Source organism: Trachypithecus francoisi, unplaced genomic scaffold (genome assembly GCF_009764315.1).
Source record: "Trachypithecus francoisi isolate TF-2019V2 unplaced genomic scaffold, Tfra_2.0 Lachesis_group12, whole genome shotgun sequence".
Classification (NCBI taxonomy): Eukaryota; Metazoa; Chordata; class Mammalia; order Primates; family Cercopithecidae; genus Trachypithecus; species Trachypithecus francoisi.
In genome coordinates this window covers 112117145-112137525 of record NW_022681457.1, presented here as the reverse complement: position 1 = coordinate 112137525, position 20381 = coordinate 112117145, and the positions used below count along the sequence as shown (strand labels likewise).

The 20381-nt window shown below is 40.6% G+C and overlaps 1 protein-coding gene across 8 annotated transcripts in view; it reads left to right on the top strand.

Moving 5' to 3' along the window:
* The window catches only part of VPS13D (vacuolar protein sorting 13 homolog D), a 296584-nt gene that overhangs the window by 108275 nt on the left and 167928 nt on the right, over positions 1-20381 (top strand). For 5 of the 8 annotated variants that reach the window (XR_004441096.1, XR_004441097.1, XM_033228304.1 and 2 more), the window contains 9 exons: positions 1584-1724; positions 4386-4508; positions 6908-6982; positions 10442-10547; positions 11856-12008; positions 14611-14746; positions 16173-16220; positions 18425-18575; positions 18765-18975. Coding sequence is in view for 6 of the 8 variants with exons in the window: in XM_033228304.1 (XP_033084195.1) it covers positions 1584-1724; positions 4386-4508; positions 6908-6982; positions 10442-10547; positions 11856-12008; positions 14611-14746; positions 16173-16220; positions 18425-18575; positions 18765-18975 (1144 nt within the window). In the remaining 2 variants the exon portion in view is untranslated. The remainder of the gene's footprint in view (positions 1-1583; positions 1725-4385; positions 4509-6907; positions 6983-10441; positions 10548-11855; positions 12009-14610; positions 14747-16172; positions 16221-18424; positions 18576-18764; positions 18976-20381) is intronic. The other 3 variants (XM_033228301.1, XM_033228302.1, XM_033228303.1) reach the window with 3 other exon arrangements.

Sequence of the window (20381 nt, the reverse complement as noted above, 5' to 3'; positions counted from 1 at the left end):
TCTCAAAAAAAAAAAAAAAATTAACTGGCTTTGAAAAGTTGAGTCTTTTAAGTCACAGTGATGTACCATTTTTCACACCCAAGAGATTAGCAAAAATTAAGTGGGACACTACTAATTATTGGAAGATATAAGCCATAGTCCCTGCTATTAGAACTATACATTAATACTACTACTTTGTAAAACAATTTGGCATGACCTGGTAAATTTGAGTGTAAGCATACTCAGCAACCCAGCAATGTGTTGCTTCTAGGTCTGTACCGTAGACTGTCTTGCCTGTGTGAACTACAGATGCTTGTAGTAGTATTCCAATAGCAATAAAACTGGAATCAAGTGAATGTCTTTCAGAAGTAGAATGGATAAATAAATTGTATATTCATTATAACGCATGTTAATATTCAATAGTGAAAACTGTGTACCACGGTGACCTGCATCAATGTGATGTAGCAGTATGCTCAATAGTATGCTCAAAGATTGTTGGTGAGCCAGAATAGAAACTTGAAAAAGAATGCACATGGAGATTCAGTTTATGTAAAGATCACAAACAGGACAGTCTAATATGTTCTTAAGAAAGGTAGGCCGGGCGCGGTGGCTCAAGCCTGTAATCCCAGCACTTTGGGAGGCCGAGACAGGCGGATCACGAGGTCAGGAGATCGAGACCATCCTGGCTAACACAGTGAAACCCCGTCTCTACTAAAAAAAAAAAAAAATACAAAAAACCAGCCGGGCGAGGTGGCGGGCGTCTGTAGTCCCAGCTACTCGGGAGGCTGAGGCAGGAGAATGGCGTAAACCCGGGAGGCGGAGCTTGCAGTGAGCTGAGATCCAGCCACTGTGCTCCAGCCTGGGCGACAGAGCGAGACTCCGTCTCAAAAAAAAAAAAAAAAAAAAAAAAGAAAGGTATATATGCTTGGTAAAATTGTAAAGAAGAGCAAGGAAATGATTAACTAAAAATTCAAGCAAATGGTCACCTGGAGTTGGGTGGGGGAGGGTTGGTAGGAAGGAGGGGAATGAGATGGTAGGGAATGGCCCTTGGGGACTTTAATTTTCTATTTCTTAAGTTGGATAGTGAGTAGATGAGTGTTTGTGGTATTATTTTATATGTTGTTTATATAGTCTTTGTGCATATTTTAAGAAAAAGAAAAAGTTAATGAGCCTTTATATGTACCTATTTATTCAACCCATGTATTGGTCCTATAGCCAAGAGAATCAAATTTAGTAGCTATTTAAGACACTTTATTATTTTTCCAATCTTGGTCTGAGACTCCTTTTTCCGTCTTGAGTGTCTCAACACATCCTGCCTTTCTTTAGTGGAAGAGGGTACATACGCTGCCTGCCCTCCTTCCTGCCACCTCTGGAAGACCATTGTGGGAGTATATATATGCCCTTCCACTTGTGTCCTCTGGACAATGCAGACATCTGTAGGGTGACCTGTAGCTGAAGGTGGTTGGTGCTTTTGTTGTGAAATTGAATTGGAAGTAGAAAGCTATTAAGCTCCAGTTTGTCCTTGCTGAACATTTGCGAGCAGTGTTCCCCTATAAACTCTTGATATCTGCTGAACAGATGTCTTATTTCCTGTGTTCTTTTAGGCTGGGAGCCATTTATTGAGCCTTGGCCTTGCTCTGTATCCTGGCAACAGCAGGCAGCTAGTCGTCTTCATCCTCCTCGACTGAAGCTAGAAGCCAAGGCCAAACCTCGTTTGGATATCAATATCACTTCTGTGCTAATTGGTGAGTAGAAAGTTGTCTTTCATGATACCTTTCTGTATCTAAGCTCTGAGTCTGGAAGACTGTTAATCCTAGTTTAGCACATACTTGGGCCTGTACCAGGCATCACTTCTTCATCCTGACTGCTTTCCTGATCAACCCTAATAGCCTCTTGTTTCTCAACCTGTTTCTCCAGCGTTAGCATCCCATAAGGATGCTATCAGTGTAAGCAAGAACTTAGGTTACTTGGGAAACTTAAATGGCCATGATGAACTTTCTCCTCATAATGCTCGGTCACTAGAGTTTATTAAATGTCCTGGAAGTGAGTTTAGATTAACTTTGCTTAAGCTGTTCATGGATTAATTCTTAAAAGGTGTGATTTTGACCATATCTTTATAGTAGAATAAATTGCCTTTGTTGTTTCCCATTATCATTTTGACCTAACTCTGAAAATGACTTGCTTAAGGGTTGCCAGGTTAATGGTGTGTTATCTAAAAGTATCTTTGATATGATATGTACTGATATGTATATGTACTTTGATATGATAGGTACATTTCAGTGATATGACACTGAAATGTACATTTCTGGATTCAATGTCGTAAATAAGAACTGCTCTATTCTTGTATTTCTGCCATCTAAAAGGAAAGCAAATATTATCATACAGTCAAGTAGTGTATACCTTCACTGTGAAAACTCACATTCATTGTTTGATTTATTGATCTCCGTGATCTGATTTTGGAATTACTATGCTTCATCTTTGAGCAATAACATATACTATTGCAAATTGTGAACTTTCTTTGGTGTGTATGTTGGATTGAGGCTTTTAGAATATCCACTTCCTTATGCATGTCAGAGTAGGATGGAAATAATGTATTGTGAAATGAGACCGTAAGTTTGTTGACCCCCCCAAATTTAAAACCACTGTTTTATATGATCAGATTTCATCTACTAATTTGCCTGGTTATTAATATCACCTAGAAACTAGTAAATTGACCCTATGATCTCTCTAAACTGTAATGTTTTGACTCCTACATTGTTTCTCACAACATCTCTTACTCTAGAAGGTTAGAGAAAGTTTGTGGTAGTCTTTTGAAAAGCTACAGTAAACAAGAACTTACCTAAAGGGTTCTTATCGGTATTTCTGATGAGCACAGTATATGTTTCTTTAAGAATATCTTCTGTCTGTGCACATTGGCTCATGCTTGTAATCCCAGGTCTTTGGGAAGCTAAGATGGGAGGCTCACTTGAGGCCAGAAGTTCCATACCAGTCTGGGCAACATTGTGAGACCTTGTCTCTACAAAAATAAACAGTTAGCTGGACATAGTGGCGTGCATCTGTAGTCTCACCTACTCAGGAGGCTGAGGTGGAAGGATCACTTGAGCACAGGAGTTCAAGGTTACAGCGAGCTATGATTGTGCCAGTGTACTCCAGCCTTGGAGACAGAGCAAGACCGTGTCTCTAAAAACACCAGCCAAACAAAAAATCTTCCAAAAGACATTCTTGTCAGTGGTAAAATTTGTTTTGTTTTTTCACCTTCAATTCCTTATTCCGAATACTGTTCTGAAACCCAGAAACGTTGCTGTGACCTCTTAGTGTTTAAATAAATATTACTTCTGTAGCCGGGTGTTGTAATTGAAAACCAGAAACCAATAATTCTTCTTCCAGAAAGTATAACATCTTAATTAGTATAAAAGATCTTCATCTAGGTGTGGTGCACTGTAATTATTTTTGTTAACCTGCTATCCCCGTTGTAATTCTCTCACAGAAGTAAAACTACTTGTAGAGAATTGTCTGCTGAATTTCAGCCTCTGGAGTGCAGTGGCATGATCTCAGCTCACTGCAACCTCCATCTCCCAGGTTCAAGCGATTGTCCTGCCTCAGCCTACTGAGTAGCCGGGATTGCAGGCTCATGCCACCACGCCCACATAATTTTTGTATTTTTAGTAGAGATGGGATTTTGCTGTGTGGGCCAGGCTGGTCTCAAACTCCTGGACTCAAGCGATCTGCCCGCCTCAGCCTCCCAAAGTGCTGAGATTACAGGCATGAGCCACCGCGCCCAGCCTCCATATAAATTTTAGATTCAGCTTTTTTTTTTTTTTTTTTTTTTTTTTGAGACGGAGTCTCGCTCTGTCACCCAGGCTGGAGTGCAGTGGCCAGATCCCAGCTCACTGCAAACTCCGCCTCCTGGGTTTACGCCATTCTCCTGCCTCAGCCTCCCGAGTAGCTGGGACTACAGGCACCTGCCACCTCGCCCTGCTAGTTTTTTGTATTTTTTTTAGTAGAGACGGGGTTTCATCGTGTTCACCAGGATGGTCTCGATCTCCTGACCTCATGATCCGCCCGTCCTGGCCTCCCAAAGTGCTGGGATTACAGGCTTGAGCCACCGCGCCTGGCCAGATTCAGCTTTTAAAATTCTACAAAATGCCCTATAGATATTTTGATGGGGATTGTATTGAATGTATAGATTAGTTTGAAGAGAGTTTTGTGGCGATGGTTGCCTGTTCTTGGTAATCTCTTTCAATGCAGTGTGAGGCTCTCCAGGGCACAGACTTTCTCAGAATCTAGCGCAGGCCAGGCATGTAATGAGACACTCAATAAAAGCTTGTTTTGCTGAATTGAAATTATTTGACTTGAACCCTCCATCTTTTTTACTTGTATTAATATCTCTGGGGTATTCTTTCTAGACCAGTATGTAAGTACCAAAGAATCGTGGATGGCAGATTACTGTAAAGATGACAAGGAAATAGAGTCAACTCAATCAGAAGACTGGATGGGCTCTTCGGTGGATCCTCCGTGTTTTGGACAAAGTAAGAGTTTTCACTACACATGTTTAACTAAATCATTTTTGACCTACAAAGCAATGCTTCACTGAGAAATTCACATGGAACCATCATTCTGTGTGGAAAAACCTACAGGAAATTCTGACTATCTTCTATAGTTCTGTTTTAGTCTTTGCAGGAGACAGTTTTCTGGCATGAACTACTGAACTTATAAATGTGGGCTGTAATTCCACCTTTGCGGGGGAGAAAAGATCTGCAACACGTAATTCCTCAGTCCTGGTAATAATGCACATGAACTGGTGCCCCTGAGAGTGCATCAGGATCAGCTGTGGTTTGTGTTTTACTCTGCGTAACACTGATTTTCTAATTGATTGGATTTTTTTGACCAGATTTTTAAAAGCATCTAAAACGGTCTTCTAAATCTAGAGAGAGAGGGTTTGGACATGTTCTTGAAAAGAGGGTGAGCAGGAGCCCATGTGGAAAAAGTTGTTAAAAAGGGAGCCCTGTGCTGTTTATAAAAGAATTGAATGCCCTGCCTCTTGAAGAAAGAGGAGTCAGCTTGCTCTCTACTGATGATGCTTTCTTTCCTTATTTAATGGCTCACCAGCTCTGTTTTCCTCGGAGCTGGGGAGATGGTGATGGACAACTGCATGGTCTTAATTGTTCCACAAGCCATTGTCATCCAAATTCAACTCAGCTCCAACTCTTAGAATGTGGTTTCTTTGGGGAGTCTTGGCTGGACTTCACATAGCTCATGAATACTTAAATATTCCATCTGGTCTGCAAACGTGTCATGGGAAGATGGGTGTTCTTAGTGTATGAAGTAATTGTACTGGTTCATCTCTCCTCAGGGTGTATAAGTGGACTTTCTATCTGCCTTGTACTTCTAGAAAGAGACACAAAGAAATGTCAGCTGTGCTTGTTCTCTGTTTTCCCAGGCTGTTGCTTCTGAGTCTCAAGGTCATTACTTAGGAGCCAGGGCTTTTCAGATATTGTCAGCTTGGATTTTGGCTCCTCCTCCAACCTTCCCAATTTGTGTGTCAAGAAAATGTAACATAGTCTACCCAGAAGACTCTAAATAATTTTTGTAATATGTCCAGGAGAGTATGTTTCTAAAACATTATTCATGCAGGGACGTCTTCATTTCAGAGTCAAACTCTAGCAAGGCCTAGTCTGCAAGATGCTGATGAAAGATTTTCTTGTCCCCCTCTTTCTTCTTTCCTTCCTCCCTCCCTGCCTCCTTCTCTTCCTTCCTTTTTAAAAGTTTTGTCCCTCTCTCTTTCTCTTTAGTTAAAAAGCTTCCTCATCTATATTAAATGCTGGTGCTGAGTTAAAGCTTGATTTTTATTTATTTAAAGATTTTTATGATTACTTAGGCTTATAAAAGTGTAATGTATCTTTTTAATAAGACATAACTTGAATATGCGTAAAGTTCCAAACCTCTTTTCTTATTGGAAATTCCTGGATGGTAGTATAGCACCTTCCAGGATTGTATTCTTTTAGCAGGCCTACTAAAATGATCGTTGGGAATTTATTTTGAAAGCGAGTAGGTTTCAGCCTTGTTGAACTAATCACAAACGTTCAGGTCTTATTCAAGAACAGTAAGTCATATTTCCTCAAAAGTTATGCTTTTTATTCAGACCAGCCTTAAAATGAACCCTTGGGCATAGCCCTTAACATGAAATTTAGCCTAAGGGACCTGCGGCTTTCTCACTGTTTCTTTATCAGAGGAAAGAAAATACCAGCCTCTTTTGACAAAATTGTTGGCTTTGTTCAGTCAGGGCTGAGATTTTGCTGGTAAACCTGGGTGATGTGGCACTTCATTAAATTTATTAGTTTTGTATTCCAAGGACATTTTATGAAAATATCAAATACTCTGAAAACTTCCATGCTTGATTTTAAAATTTAAATAAACACTATGAGACAACTCCTTGGTAGAGATTGTTTAAATTTGGAACACATACTGTCTCTTCCCTTGAATTTTTGAGATTCCCTGAGACTGGCATTTTACTTCTGTGTTTTACCAGTTGGAATGGAGCAACCTCCACTAAAATCTGTACTGATTGATTTTTGTAACTTCTTAATGCCATTTAAGAACATAACACCTTTAAATTAAAAATCTTCAAAGGCTTGTCATTCTGTTCAAGAGAAGATTCAATACATATTCTTCTAATTCAGGAAAAAGAAAAAAAAAAGGAGCATGCTACTTTGATTGAGCCTCCACAATAAAAACTAGTACAAAAATGCGTTCACTTTGTCCCGTACATCCATAACTCTTAGTAACCACTGATGGGAATGGCCCTGTACTTGCATGATGCTTGCTATTTTTGTAATGTTCTCTATTTGTGCTTATCGTTTGGAAGTGAGTCTTCTTATTTCACTGTATTTATTCTTAAGCCTCTAACTTTGTCTCTCCTGTCTACCAGGCCTCCCCCTTGTCTACCTTAGAACTAGGAGTACAGCCAGTCTGACTAACCTAGAGCACCAGATCTATGCTAGAGGTACAGTATAGCCAAGCGAGGGCTTGCTTTATTTTCTTGTTTTAAGAACTACCTTGTACATGAATTTTTTTTTTTTAAATGAGTGGGAACTGAAGGGTGGTATTCCGTGTCATGAGTACTTTAGTAATAAGAAAGAACATTTCCAACTGATGAACACAGTGGTGCTTTATGTTAGCTGATTCTTACATTGTTTCCCTTAACTTTGGTGGAAATGGAATAAACTCCACAGTGTATGATGCAGAAATATGTTAATACAATGTCAATTAGAGGTGATTTCTCCTATTGAAGAGCAAGTGGATGGAGGAACACCATGCTCCATCAAGCAGTGGTGCCACAAGTCTTAAGTTTATAAAATACCTGCTGAAGATTCCCATGGGAATGCATGGGACTCTGAAACAGGCACTATAATAATAGGGATAGCACACAAAAAAAATTCTCAGTAAATAATTGCTCAGACACAAACCTTAATTTCTTTGGATACCAATTTTTGTGTTTAGAAGGTAAAAAAGGAAATTTTCTTTATTTCTATCTCTGACCCTTGAAAGTTTCTTGAGAAATTCACTGGTAAGTGAATATGACAGAAAACACCATAATCATTGAGGAATTGGGGTCCCACGATGTTCATTTTTTTGTTTTAGGGAGTGCAGCTTAATCTGAATGATTTATTTGTGCACATGGCAAATTCCAGATCATTCGTCATGATTTTTTTAAATCAAAAGAGGCCACAGGAATATAGAACAGGGATGTTCATACTCAGGGTACATTGCCCTGGGTTGTTTTTTTCTGGACAGTTTTACCAGGGTGGATGTTTGAGGGAGGGCTCGCGAAGGAAGCCCAGAGCTGAATCTTAATTTATTCATGGATTTCTGCTTCTAAGCTTTCTGTATGTTACTTAATCTTTCAGGCTTGGCCAAGCATTATTCCTATTTAGCTGATAAGGACAGTGAGGTTCAGAGACATTAGGTGATTTGCCTTTATTCACTTGACCAGCTAGTAGCAAACCTAGTACTTTAATCTGCTTCTTACGATTTGCAAACCAGGTCCTTTCTGATGGACTGAGCTGCTTACATAGCATGACAACGTACACTGTTTATAATGGCAGAATTACTGTGTGAAATAAGTCCAAAGGGGTAGAAATTTCCTTAGCTGGAGCTGTTTGAAGCTGAACTTGGATTCGGGTAGCTTTAGATTCTCTCTCAGCCCATGAAGAAATTGGGTTTGGTCACTAGAGGCAGATTTTCTGAGGCCACTAGGGAATAATGTTCTCTTTGATGGACTTGGGAACTTTTGTCTCTGGTGCTGTGCCAAAGGCAAGTACATAGTTTATTTGGATCCTGGTGCAGGAGATGTCAGATTTGTTGCCTGATGTTGGGTTTGAATTTGCGTGCATGCTGTGTATTTTTTATCCTCAGAGAAATGGGTTATTGAAGCCTGTGCCGTTATGTCTAATCAATGCAAGAAGCTTGGAGACCTAAGCATTGTGCCTACCCGTGCTATTTAACTCCAAAGCAGTATACTTGTGAATATATTTGTATGGATTCGCAGCACTTTATTCTGTATAACAAACTGATCAAAGCCATCTGCCACCTGTTCTTTTTAAATCTAATTTGCAAATGGAAACTTACAGTCTGGCTCACAGTGGGATATGAAAGCACATCTGGCTTCTTTTTCTCCAGGGCCCTTTATCTACTGTAATAAAAGCAGCTCTCTCATTGCACTCATAGAAGAGGGAGGTGCCTTTCAAAGTGCCACAATAAATACCGTTTACCCTGCAGACAGCTCTTAAATTTTTTACTCCCCCTCTGCTCTTGTCAGCAGCCTTACAGCTACTCCTTAATTTTCTACTTGATGAGCACTAATTTTTTTTTAAAGCAAACTTTGGGAGCTAAGTAAGGCCATTGGGGTGAAAAATGGGCATATTCCTAGTGGAGATTATCTTTGGAAGTATTTGGGGTATCTCTAAATGACTGACCACAAAATTGTGGGAACACACTGGAGACTGCTCATTTATTTAGCAGATTACTCTATCTTAGACTCCCCTGAACCATCATCATTATCAAAATAGAACTTGCCTCGACCCAAAATTGGTTGGTTTGCATTGTTTACAGTACTAACCTCTCAAAACTTTAAAAGAGATAAGGGAAAAAAGGAAGTGATTGCTTTTTAAAAGGCAGTGATGTTTACCGACTGTTAGGGTACAGTCCCAGCCTCAGTCTGGAGGATGTAGAAGGCAGGACATGTTGCAGTTTGTCTTCTCAATTTTGTTGGCAGAAGATGTCCTATAGGATGAATTCAGTTTTGCTGTAGTGTTCTCTGCAGTTAGCATTTTCAGCTTCCTCTAGATGTCATTTTCTCCCAACTGCAGAGCATGTGGGTTACGGTCTTTCTCACGCTGTCGTCGTACTTTAATGCTAGACACATAAGAAGATTGAGCCACACCTCCCCTTTTTTTGTTGGTTGTGTACGAGTGTTGTGAACATGTCAACCAGGAGGCTTTCTCACACTGGTTTGCTGCTGCTGCCTCCCTATTTGTGTGGCCAGTGGAGGAGACAGGCCCTTGCTTAGAGGAGCTGCTGCCCTTCCTTTTGGTACTCTGTGTTCCATGTGGAACCACATACCATGGGCAGTGGTACCTGCAGAGGGATCTGTCTGCCAAAGCAGCTGGGGCACCAGAAAATCTGCTTTGGGTTTCTTACAACCTTTGTAGTCAGGTCACCGCTCTCTAGAATTTGGTTACTTACAGTTTTGTGTTGATTGCTGTTTCTTTGCACTTTCCCTGATTAGAAGCTTTTTGTGCAATGAAGCCATATTTTATGTTCCTTTTATGGCTTCCATGGTACCCACCTTATAATAGATGGTGGTAGTGTGGTATCTATGTTTAAAAAGTGGGCTAACAATTTTGTTTAAAAAGCTTTGAGATGGGATACTTCTGGCTTTCCAGGGAGACAAAAACAACTATTAGTATAAAAGAATAGGAAAGAATGTTTTTATTTTATTTTGTTGCAAAATGCATACTATGACTGTAGGGTAACTTATATAAAGACAGGCCTCCTTGAGGTAAAGGCTTTTGGACAAAGTTTAAATAAGTATGTATGATATATCTTGCTACATTTTAGGTTACCCACTTAGAATATAGTTCTTGGGAGTAATGGGGAGGCCCATTTTTCTTTCTTTCGTGATTCCCACCAAGTTAAGTCCTGATGCCTTCTTCTGAGAGATAAGGCCTGTAAGAGTTGTGGAAGAATTGGGGGCTGGGAATAGTCAGTCAGGCAGGGAACAAATCCTCCCATAGCAGCCAGCAAATACATGGAGCTTCTGTGCGTCCTGTTCCTTCTTTCTTGCTTCCACCTTCAGCGCCTTTGCACAAGAGACAAATTTGGGCACTGTCTCCAGGTAGGGGGAGGGTCTCTGCCATGCAGACAGAGGCATCTGCTAATAGCCTTCTTCTGTTTGTCGCAGCAGAGGTGAAAACCCCCAAGCGCCGGCAGCCATTTGTCCCCTTTGCTCTGAGGAACCACACGGGATGCACTTTGTGGTTTGCCACCCTGACCACCACACCCACCAGGTAAGCAGTCAGTTTATATTACCCCGAGTCATCTCTGCCACCAAAACCTTCTTGTGCCAGCCCAGTAGAGCAAGGTGGGCCCCCTCTTGAGGCTCTTGGGATGATATTTGAATGAATAACTTGCTGTCTTGCTGAGATTTATGATGGAGGTTCTGGTTTTGTAGAGAATCTGTAGTCAAGAGAAGCAGGTCCTGAGTCTAAGTATGATCTTGATTTTGGTATACCTTATGTTTAAAAGCCAAGCAAATTAAGGATGTGAGTAGGAAGTATGAAAAAGCCAGTCCATCTTTTCTCCTCGATCTCTACCTTCTTTCCTGTTTTAAAGAAGCAATGTATGGTTATTATACCAAATGTTTTGCCATTTTATTCCAAGACTGCTTTGAAAAAATTCCCGTTCTCCCTCTATCCCGAAACGCGGTGGCTCAAGCCTGTAATCCCAGCACTTTGGGAGGCCGAGACGGGCGGATCACGAGGTCAGGAGATCGAGACCATCCTGGCTAACACAGTGAAACCCCGTCTCTACTAAAAAAATACAAAAATCTAGCCGGGCGAGGTGGCGGGCGCCTGTAGTCCCAGCTACTCAGGAGGCTGAGGCAGGAGAGTGGCGTAAACCCGGGAGGCGGAGCTTGCAGTGAGCTGAGATCTGGCCACTGCGCTCCAGCCCAGGCGACAGAGCGAGACTCCGTCTCAAAAAAAAAAAAAAAAACAATTCTTTCATACCTAAAACGCATTTCACCCCAGATGGAATTGGGTGGAGTTTGGAGAACAAAGGAGACTTTACCTCAGCCAGGCGAGAACCTTTTCTAACAACTTTCTGCCTGTTTAGATCTTGGCTCAGCCTTCCAAGTACATGGTGATCGTTGCAGCCTAGGTCATGAAGTGCATGGCATGAGTAACAGAACCCATTGATTTGAAATCACATTTCTCTGACCTCCGCCAAGTATGAGACTGCTCTAGAAGAGTAGCTTTTTTGTTTTAACAGTGTAGGTCTGTTTAATTCTAACTAGTCACTTAAATGCCACTTGAAAAAGTCATGCCTTAATTCACATGTACCAGATTCTACTGCTTGAGGTAAGTGATTACAGAGTGACAGCTTTCAGCTGTTTCTAAAATTTCAAATAAGTTGTGATTCAGCATGAAGATAGCTATAGTTAGCGACCCTCAGGGTCATTCTTTGTAGCTGGGTCATGCAGCCTTTTATTGCTGGGAACTGAGTTGTGAGAAGGTTCTGCTCTTCTGCACGGGGCTCCTGTGAGAGGGAGCTGGGAAGAAAGAGGGACAGGCTGATGGCATCTGATTTGGTTCCAGGGCCGCACTGTCTCACAGTGGGAGTCCAGGGGTAGTTCCAGAAGGGAATGGAACATTTCTCGATGATACTCACAATGTTAGTGAATGGCGAGAAGTCCTCACAGGTGAAGAGATACCGTTTGAATTTGAAGCAAGAGGAAAGTTAAGGCACAGGTAAGTATGGTTTATTCTTTTCCTTAAAAAATAAAAAGTGGGCCGGGCGCGGTGGCTCAAGCCTGTAATCCCAGCACTTTGGGAGGCCGAGACGGGCGGATCACGAGGTCAGGAGATCAAGACCATCCTGGCTAACACTGTGAAACCCCGTCTCTACTAAAAAAATACAAAAAACTAGCCGGGCGAAGTGGCGGGCGCCTGTAGTCCCAGCTACTCGGGAGGCTGAGGCAGGAGAATGGCGTGAACCCGGGAGGCGGAGCTTGTAGTGAGCTGAGATCCGGCCACTGCACTCCAGCCCTGGCGACAGAGCGAGACTCCGTCTCAAAAAAAAAAAAATAAAATAAAAATAAAAAGTGGATGTAACTGAGGGTCCTTAGTGTTTTGCCTTTTCACTTGCCTTATTAATTATTTTGTTTTATTTATTTTTGAGACAGGGTCTTCTTGCTCTGTTGCCCAGGCTGGAGTGCAGTGGCACGATCTCGGTTCACTGTGGCCTCTGCCTCCCAGGTTCAAGCAACTCTGCCACTTGAGCCTCCTAAGTAGCTGGAATTACAGGGATGCTCCACCACACCCGGCTAAGTTTTTATTTTTAGTGGAGATGGGGTTTCATCATGTTGGCCAGGCTGGTCTTGAAATCCTGACCTCAAGTGATCCGCCTCAGCCTCCCAAAGTGCTGGGATTACAGGTGTGAGCCACCACGCCTGGCCCCTTATTAATGATTTTAATGTCTTCTTTTTAAAAGATATTTCTTAAATCAGTGTTTCCTTTTATTATTTTATTTTATTTTTATAGAAATGAGGTCTCACTGTGCTGCCCAGGCTGGTCTCAAACTCCGGGGCTCAAGCAGTTCTCTCACCTCGGCCTCCCAAAGTGCTGGAATTACAGGCGTGAGCCACTATATCCAGCCTCCTTTTAAAAAATAAAGACTTTGCTGCCGTCTTGGAAATACACGTCTTTTCATTAACTATCCATTTATTTGACATATGAGGTGATAACCTGTGTGTTTCACATAATTTGGTGGAAACATAGACATATCATAACCCTCAAGTTCATTGCATCTTGGCCTGATTTTCATGATGGATTGGTGATATGGTATTCTTAAAAGGTTCTCAGAGCATGTTGATTTCCATTTTAATTTACATGTATGCTACATAGTACTTTTAGCAAGCAGATAGTTTCAGGACTCAAAGCTAATGATAAGACAAATTCTGATTCTAAAAAGAACTGATCTGGGGAGACTGCTAGCTGATGCGTTCCTGAAGTACCCATACTAAAAACTGGAATGAATGTGGAAAAAAGTCCATCTGATTACTGAGAGATCATAAAATATCCAATAAAGTGTTGTATTATTTATAAATATTTTTCTGTGCACAGGCTATCCAGTGGATATGAATAGGTTAAGACAGCATTTGAATAGGTTAAGATTTAGTATTTGAGCCTCATATTTGTTTTCAAGCTGAGCTGAAATTGAAGCGATTGGCTTTAGCTTTCTGTAATCATGTGCTTTTTGTGGTGCTTTCAGTGACTGAATGTAAACTTGCTCACGAGTCAAGCAGGTTTCGTTTTGCATGGCTGTGGTACCCGCACACATTGTTCCCAAGAAGCAAGAGTTCTGAACGTGTGGGCTCCAGGGATTTTATAGGGAAAAAAGAGAAGGTCACTATGCTGGGCGCATGTGTACTTGGAAGCCACTTTCGTTTCCAGCTATGAGCAGTGAGCATTTTCCATTGGTCCCCACAGTTCTTGGAGAAGCTAACTACAGAACTGTTGGGAACATTTCTGGATAAGCCCAGCCTCTGTCATATCAGAAAGGGTTTGACCTCTTTGTCATTTACATTTTTGTTTCCACGTTTCGTAATCCATTTCAAGTCCCACTATTCTGCTTGAATTCTTCAAAATAAATGCTTTTTCTGGCTTTTTCCCCTTTTGGCACACTGCACCCCACTCCATGCCTCCCTCCCCCCTTCCTGTCAGCCTCAAATCCAGTTCCCCATTTCACTTCTGGCTTGAATTAGGCAAAATCTAAAATAGAATTAAATGTGCAATTTCCTCCTGTTCCTCCTGTTCTGCCCACTGCCTTCTGCTCCAGTTTCAGTCGAGCACAGGATCCCTGAAATGAGCGCTGTGCCTCTCCTGCCCTGTCTGTAGTCATGCAGGGCTGGAGCCAAACAACCTCATGTGGTTCTGAGCGAAGTAGGATTTCAACAAAGGAACCAAGAATAATTTTTTATGCATTTCCAAGATTATGGTTGTATGATTAAATCGCTACTGCATTTTTACCACCCCAGTGGCATCATTATATAGGTTGGGGTGACCGTTGGTGGGGGAAAGACCTTGGCTTGTGTACAGGATTTGCGTGGTTTGTACAATGGGGACAAATGCCACTCTTACTCAGTCAAGCTTTACAGATCTTGCAGTTTGTGTTGTAAGTGTAAAACCCAGTTAAACTGTGCTCCTGATTTCCCTTGCATTAGGTAATCTCCAAAAGGTTTAGCCGACTGGGTTTTTACATCATTATATACTAAATGAGATTCGTGTCTTTGCTTCTACTTTTCATCCCTTCTGGAGGTTGTGTTTAACATCTCTTTGTTCTGCCTGACAGACATACCCATGACCTCCGGATTCATCAACTGCAAGTGAGAGTCAGTGGCTGGGAGCAAGTGAGCCCAGTGTCTGTGGACAAAGTCGGGACCTTTTTTCGATATGCAGCACCAGATAAAAATTCATCTTCCTCTACGGTGTGTGACTGTCAGGAAGTCAGAGGGTTAAGCCTGTAATAAGCTTACTCTAGTGAAACTTTCATGTTCTTTCTTTCCCCTAATTCTAGGACTGACTGGGTCAGTCATAGGCATTGGCAATCGATATGTAGATAAGCCAGGCGATGGTTAGTTTCAGTAGAAAAACAAGATTTAAAATCAGCAGTAAAGGGCCAGGCGCGGTGGCTCAAGCCTGAAATCCCAGCACTTTGGAAGGCCGAGACGGGCGGATCATGAGGTCAGGAGATCGAGACCATCCTGGCTAACACGGTGAAACCCTGTCTCTACTAAAAAATACAAAAAACTAGCCGGGCGAGGTGGCGGGCGCCTGTAGTCCCAGCTACTCGGGAGGCTGAGGCAGGAGAATGGCATAAACCCGGGAGGCGGGGCTTGCAGTGAGCCGAGATCCGGTCACTGCACTCCAGCCCGGGCGACAGAGCGAGACTCCGTCTCAAAAAATAAATAAGTAAATAAATAAATAAATAAATAAATAAAAATAAAATCAGCAGTAACACATTTCCTCACCTGTGCAGATCTATTTCATGCTAGCTGGCCTGATGGGCAATTTACTAGTCTGCTGAACCTGAGTCTTGGCTTTATTTCACATATTATTATGCTTTCTGTATACACTGTCTTTTTAATATTTCTTATAATGCAGCACCTTGATCCTTTTACTCTGTGTCTCCAAATCTTTCTCTGTGGCACAAAGAGAGATGTCCACTGTCGTTTACTTTCTGATCACACATGCTCTCACGCACCCTTCCCCCAGTTTCATCCCTGCCTGTAGTCCTAGTGGTTGCAGGGACAGCCCAGGAAATGACACAGGTAGCATCCCTGACTTGTAAATGCAGGTGGAGGCTGACATCCTGGATGACAGAGCTGCTGTGGGTGCTCTTGCCCCATCCTCATTCATACTTCATGGGATACTTGCACTTATTTTTGAGTAGCCAATGGTGAGGTGGAAATGTAGATTTGCAGAGATATTGCAGCTTTCTTCATGAAAAATATTCTTAGAGAACACTGTTGCATAAGCGTTCATTTTTACTGTTGCTCTTGTGCCCCAAGTTTCTTAGACCAAAACAAAACAAAACAAAAACAAAAACAAACCCTTTTCAGGGTTACTTTTCAGCCTAAGCTTATGTCTGATAATGAAAGGACCAGTTCCCTCATAGGTGCCTTTCCTACTGCATTGATGTGTTGGGGAGAAATTTGGCATACGTTGAATGGTTATAAAATGAATATTGTTGTTTCCATATCTTTAAGGGAGATGTTTTATCTTCATAGTAGACTATACTTTACTTGAAAGTAATTACAAACACCACTCTTTGAAGAAAATTATGTTGTCATTAAATTTAATGATGATAATTATCTTAAGTCTGCACTGACTAACTTTTGAAATCTTTTTCAGATTGGCAGCCCAAGCAGCAGAACAAATATTATACATCCCCAGGTTTATGTAAGTATGATTTTCCTGTTGTCACTGTGTTTATTGTGTATATACACTGCACCTGAACCATGTGGATGTACATTTCTTAATGATCAGAGAGACTTTATGACATATATGCAATTGGAATTTATCTCTACCCTTTTCTATTAATGATTACCTTCCTTTTCCAAAAACTTGCAAGAAAATGTTTTCACCTGGCATGATGTGTGAGACTGTTACAGGGAAGGAGAAGAAAAGGCACATGTTTGGTCCAAGGTCTCCTTTTCAATCTAAGTTAAAATGGAAATTAACCCTGGTATGGCCATGTGTGTTTCATAGTTTTGGGTCCAAAGGTCATGCAAGTAAATAAGAAGGAAAAAGTAGCATGTATTTCCTATTTGGCTTTTGAAACATCATCATGAGATGACATTAACAGACTTATTCCAGGCTTTTATTTATAATTTCTCCTCCCTGATGATTGTAGGTTTTGAAACATACAATTTCAGGTAGGCCTGAACAATATCAGGATTTGAAACAACATCAGGATTTCTTTATTTCTTTTTTTTTTTTCTTTTTCTTTTTTTGAGACAAGAGTCTTGCTCTGTCGCCCAGGCTGGAGTGCAGTGGCGCCATCTCGGCTCATTGCAACTTCCACCTCCCGGGTTCAAGCGATTCTCTTGCCTCAGCCTCCCGAGTAGCTGGGACTACAGGTGCGTGCCACCATGCCCAGCTAATTTGTTGTATTTTTAGTAGAGACAGGGTTTCATCATGTTAGCCAGGATGGTCTCGATCTCTTGACTTCATGATCTGCCTGCCTCAGCCTCCCAAAGTGCTGGGATCACAGGCGTGAGCCACCGTGTCCGGCCTAGGATTTCAAGTAATTGTTACTGGCTTTGACTACTGGGACCTTTTTAGGGTTGGGTCACTGGAAGCTTGAGCTTCATGACGATTTATGCCTCAGATTGTGTCCCTCTAAAAACACTCTAGAAAATTGTAGTTTGCCTTTTCGTTTGGACTTCCTAGAAGTCTTGGTTCAAAACCTGGGGCTCTTCATTTTATTGTTTATTGGGTTGACTTTCACTTGCTGTTTGTCTTAATAAGAAGGTTGGCAGAAGGAAAAGCTTGAATGTCTTGCCATTTGTTTCTCCAGTAGAAAGCATTGTTAATATGTTCTGTATGCTCATTCTAAGAGTAGTACTTTCAGAAACGTTTTCTTTGGTGTACTTAACATGGGATTTTTCTACTTTTAAGAAAATTTCCTGTCACATGGTATTAGCACAAAATGTGTGTTGAATGTGTGAATGAACATATGGAAAAATAACGTAATGGCTGTAACCCAAGACCAAAAATAAATAATTTCCCTTCATTATGTTGAGTTTCTGAACCTTGGTGTTCTTTTTATGAACGAGTGATTATTTTTAAAGTTCTTTAAAATACAGACACTGGTTTTTATATAGGCATGTCAGCAAATAGTATATGGACCTAAATAATATATTTTATGACATTTAGGAAAAAAGACGTTATTATTTGTTCCTATGAAAGGCACACCAATACAGACAATTCTTTCTTTTACACTTTCTGGATTTTACAAAGACAAATGTTAATCTCAGAAGACTTTCTTCTGTTTTTCTGTATTTGGGCAGTACCCAACCCATTGTTTGGATATTAATCTAGGAGGAAAATAACACAGAAGGTAAATCATTTAATGTTTTGCAAAGTCCTACCTCATTATTTCTAATTTTAATTGCACTGGATGCTCTTTATTTAATTCCCAGCCAGTAGAGTAGAAAACAAGCCTTTTTCAGTTTCCTTATAAGGAACTCAGGGGCTTTATGAATCGAGGATAATTTCCAGCAGATACTTTCTTACCAAATTACAGGAAGTTTGGAAAATTGGATAGGTTATTATCACAATAGGTGAATGTTTTTAATAATGTTTCTAGAGGCTTAGGACTGATTTTTCTTAGTGACACACTTTGTGATATCACATCAGTGTGGATTATCTGTTTTTGTAGAACTTCTTAGAATTTTTTTAATAGTATATATTTATAGGATGTTTACTCCCTTTGAAGCTGAATGCCTTTAGGGTTTTATGACTGATTTCACTGAAGAGCTATAGTCATAATAAGATGCTTTTAAGGCAGACATTCTGATCGATATTATTGTATTTTGTATGTTTTTTCAGAAACATACTATTTTCATACATACTATTTTGTCTTTATCTCTCTTTCACAGTTCTCTTCGCTCCCACCAGTGCGGGTGGTCTTTGCAGTGACTATGGAAGGCAGCGCGCGGAAAGTGATCACTGTCCGGTCAGCCCTCATTGTGAGGAACAGACTTGAGACACCAATGGAACTAAGACTGGATAGCCCATCAGCTCCAGACAGTATGTTTTGATTGTCTAGAATATAGTAAATGCTGATAAATATTCCTTGACTATTGTCAAGTCTCTTTTTTCCCAGTGTATCTTCCCCAGCAGTCAGTATAGATGGTCTGTCTTCTTTTGTCCTGAGATGGTCAGTCTTTGGGGTGGAGGACCATTGCCTGAAAGTGCTAACCCTTATTTCTGTGGCAGAGCCAGTGGTGCTTCCTGCTATCATGCCAGGGGATTCGTTTGCTGTGCCTTTACACCTCACTTCTTGGCGGCTACAGGCCCGGCCCAAAGGATTGGGTGTGTTTTTCTGTAAGGCTCCTATTCATTGGACCAATGTAGTGAAGACTGCAGAAATTAGTAGCAGTAAACGAGAGTGCCACTCTATGGACACAGAAAAAAGCCGATTTTTCAGGTATGTAGCACCACTGCAGTGGCATGTCACTTTTGCCTTTTTTTTCTTTTGTAATGACTTTATTACCATTCTTTCTCTAAAGACCCTTAGAGATTCAGTTATCCTATTTAAACTCTAAAGTTCTTACTCCTTGAGTTTTTTAGTTAGAGTTCATGAGAACTCAAGTGCTAACTGTTGGTGGGGTCTGGGGAGGCTTTATTATATGGGAGAGACAACCAACACACACGCTATTTACACATACAAGATTAGAAATTGTGTTGTACAACAGCATAAAGAGACGACATATAGAGACGGGAAGGAAAACAAACAGAAAATAACGAGTTCTCATTCCAAAATTGGAAAGCAGAATCCTGGGGTTTGGAGTTTTTTGAACGAGAGATTTCTAAATAATTTGAAGGTTTATGTACCTAACACTGACTTTCTTGAGAACTTTGACAAAATTGCCTAACCATTTAAACTCCTGTTTTCCCATTATACAGGAGTGTGTTACTAGATTCCAATGTTGGAAAACATACTGGATTGCTATTGTTTCACCCTAACAAATTTAGACTTTAAACTTATTTAATGAGGATTAGCTTTAGTTTCTTTTATAGTGAAGACAGGCATTCATTTAGTCTAAACTTAGAGAAGAGATACAAGAATAGTGTAAAGAATTTCAGTATACTCTTTACCCAGATCTGCAAATTGTTAACAGACTAAAGGAAGAAATACATCAAATACATAACTGGAGTTGGTGATTTTAACACTTCCGTTTCAGTAATTTATAGAACAAAAAAATCAATAAATATGTAAAAGATTTGAATAGTGTTATCAATGAGCTTGTTCTAATAGACATTTATAGAATATTTTATCCAGAAACTCCAGATTATACATTCTTTTCAAGTATATGTGGAACACTCATCAAGAGAGATCATCTGCTGGGTCATAAAGCAAAGATCAGTAAATATTAGAGAACTAAAACCATACAGAATGTATTTCATGATCATAATAGAAGTAAACTAGAAATAAACAACAATAAGATACCTAATCCCAAATATTTGACATTAAACAATATATTTGTAAATAATCCATGGGTCAAAAAAGAGAAATCACAAAGGAAATTAGAAAATATTTTTAATCAAATGATAATGAAAGGCAGACGTATTAAAATATGGGGAATGCAGCAAAACCAATTCCGAGGAGGAAAGTTATAGTTTGTAAATCCTCATATTAGAAAATGGGGAAGATCCTTTGGTTAAGTTTCAATTAATTTTTTTTTTTTTTTTTTTTTTTTTTTTTTTTGAGGCGGAGTCTCGCTCTGTCGTCCGGACTGGAGTGCAGTGGCCGGATCTCAGCTCACTGCAAGCTCTGCCTCCCGGGTTCACACCATTCTCCTGCCTCAGCCTCCCGAGTAGCTGGGACTACAG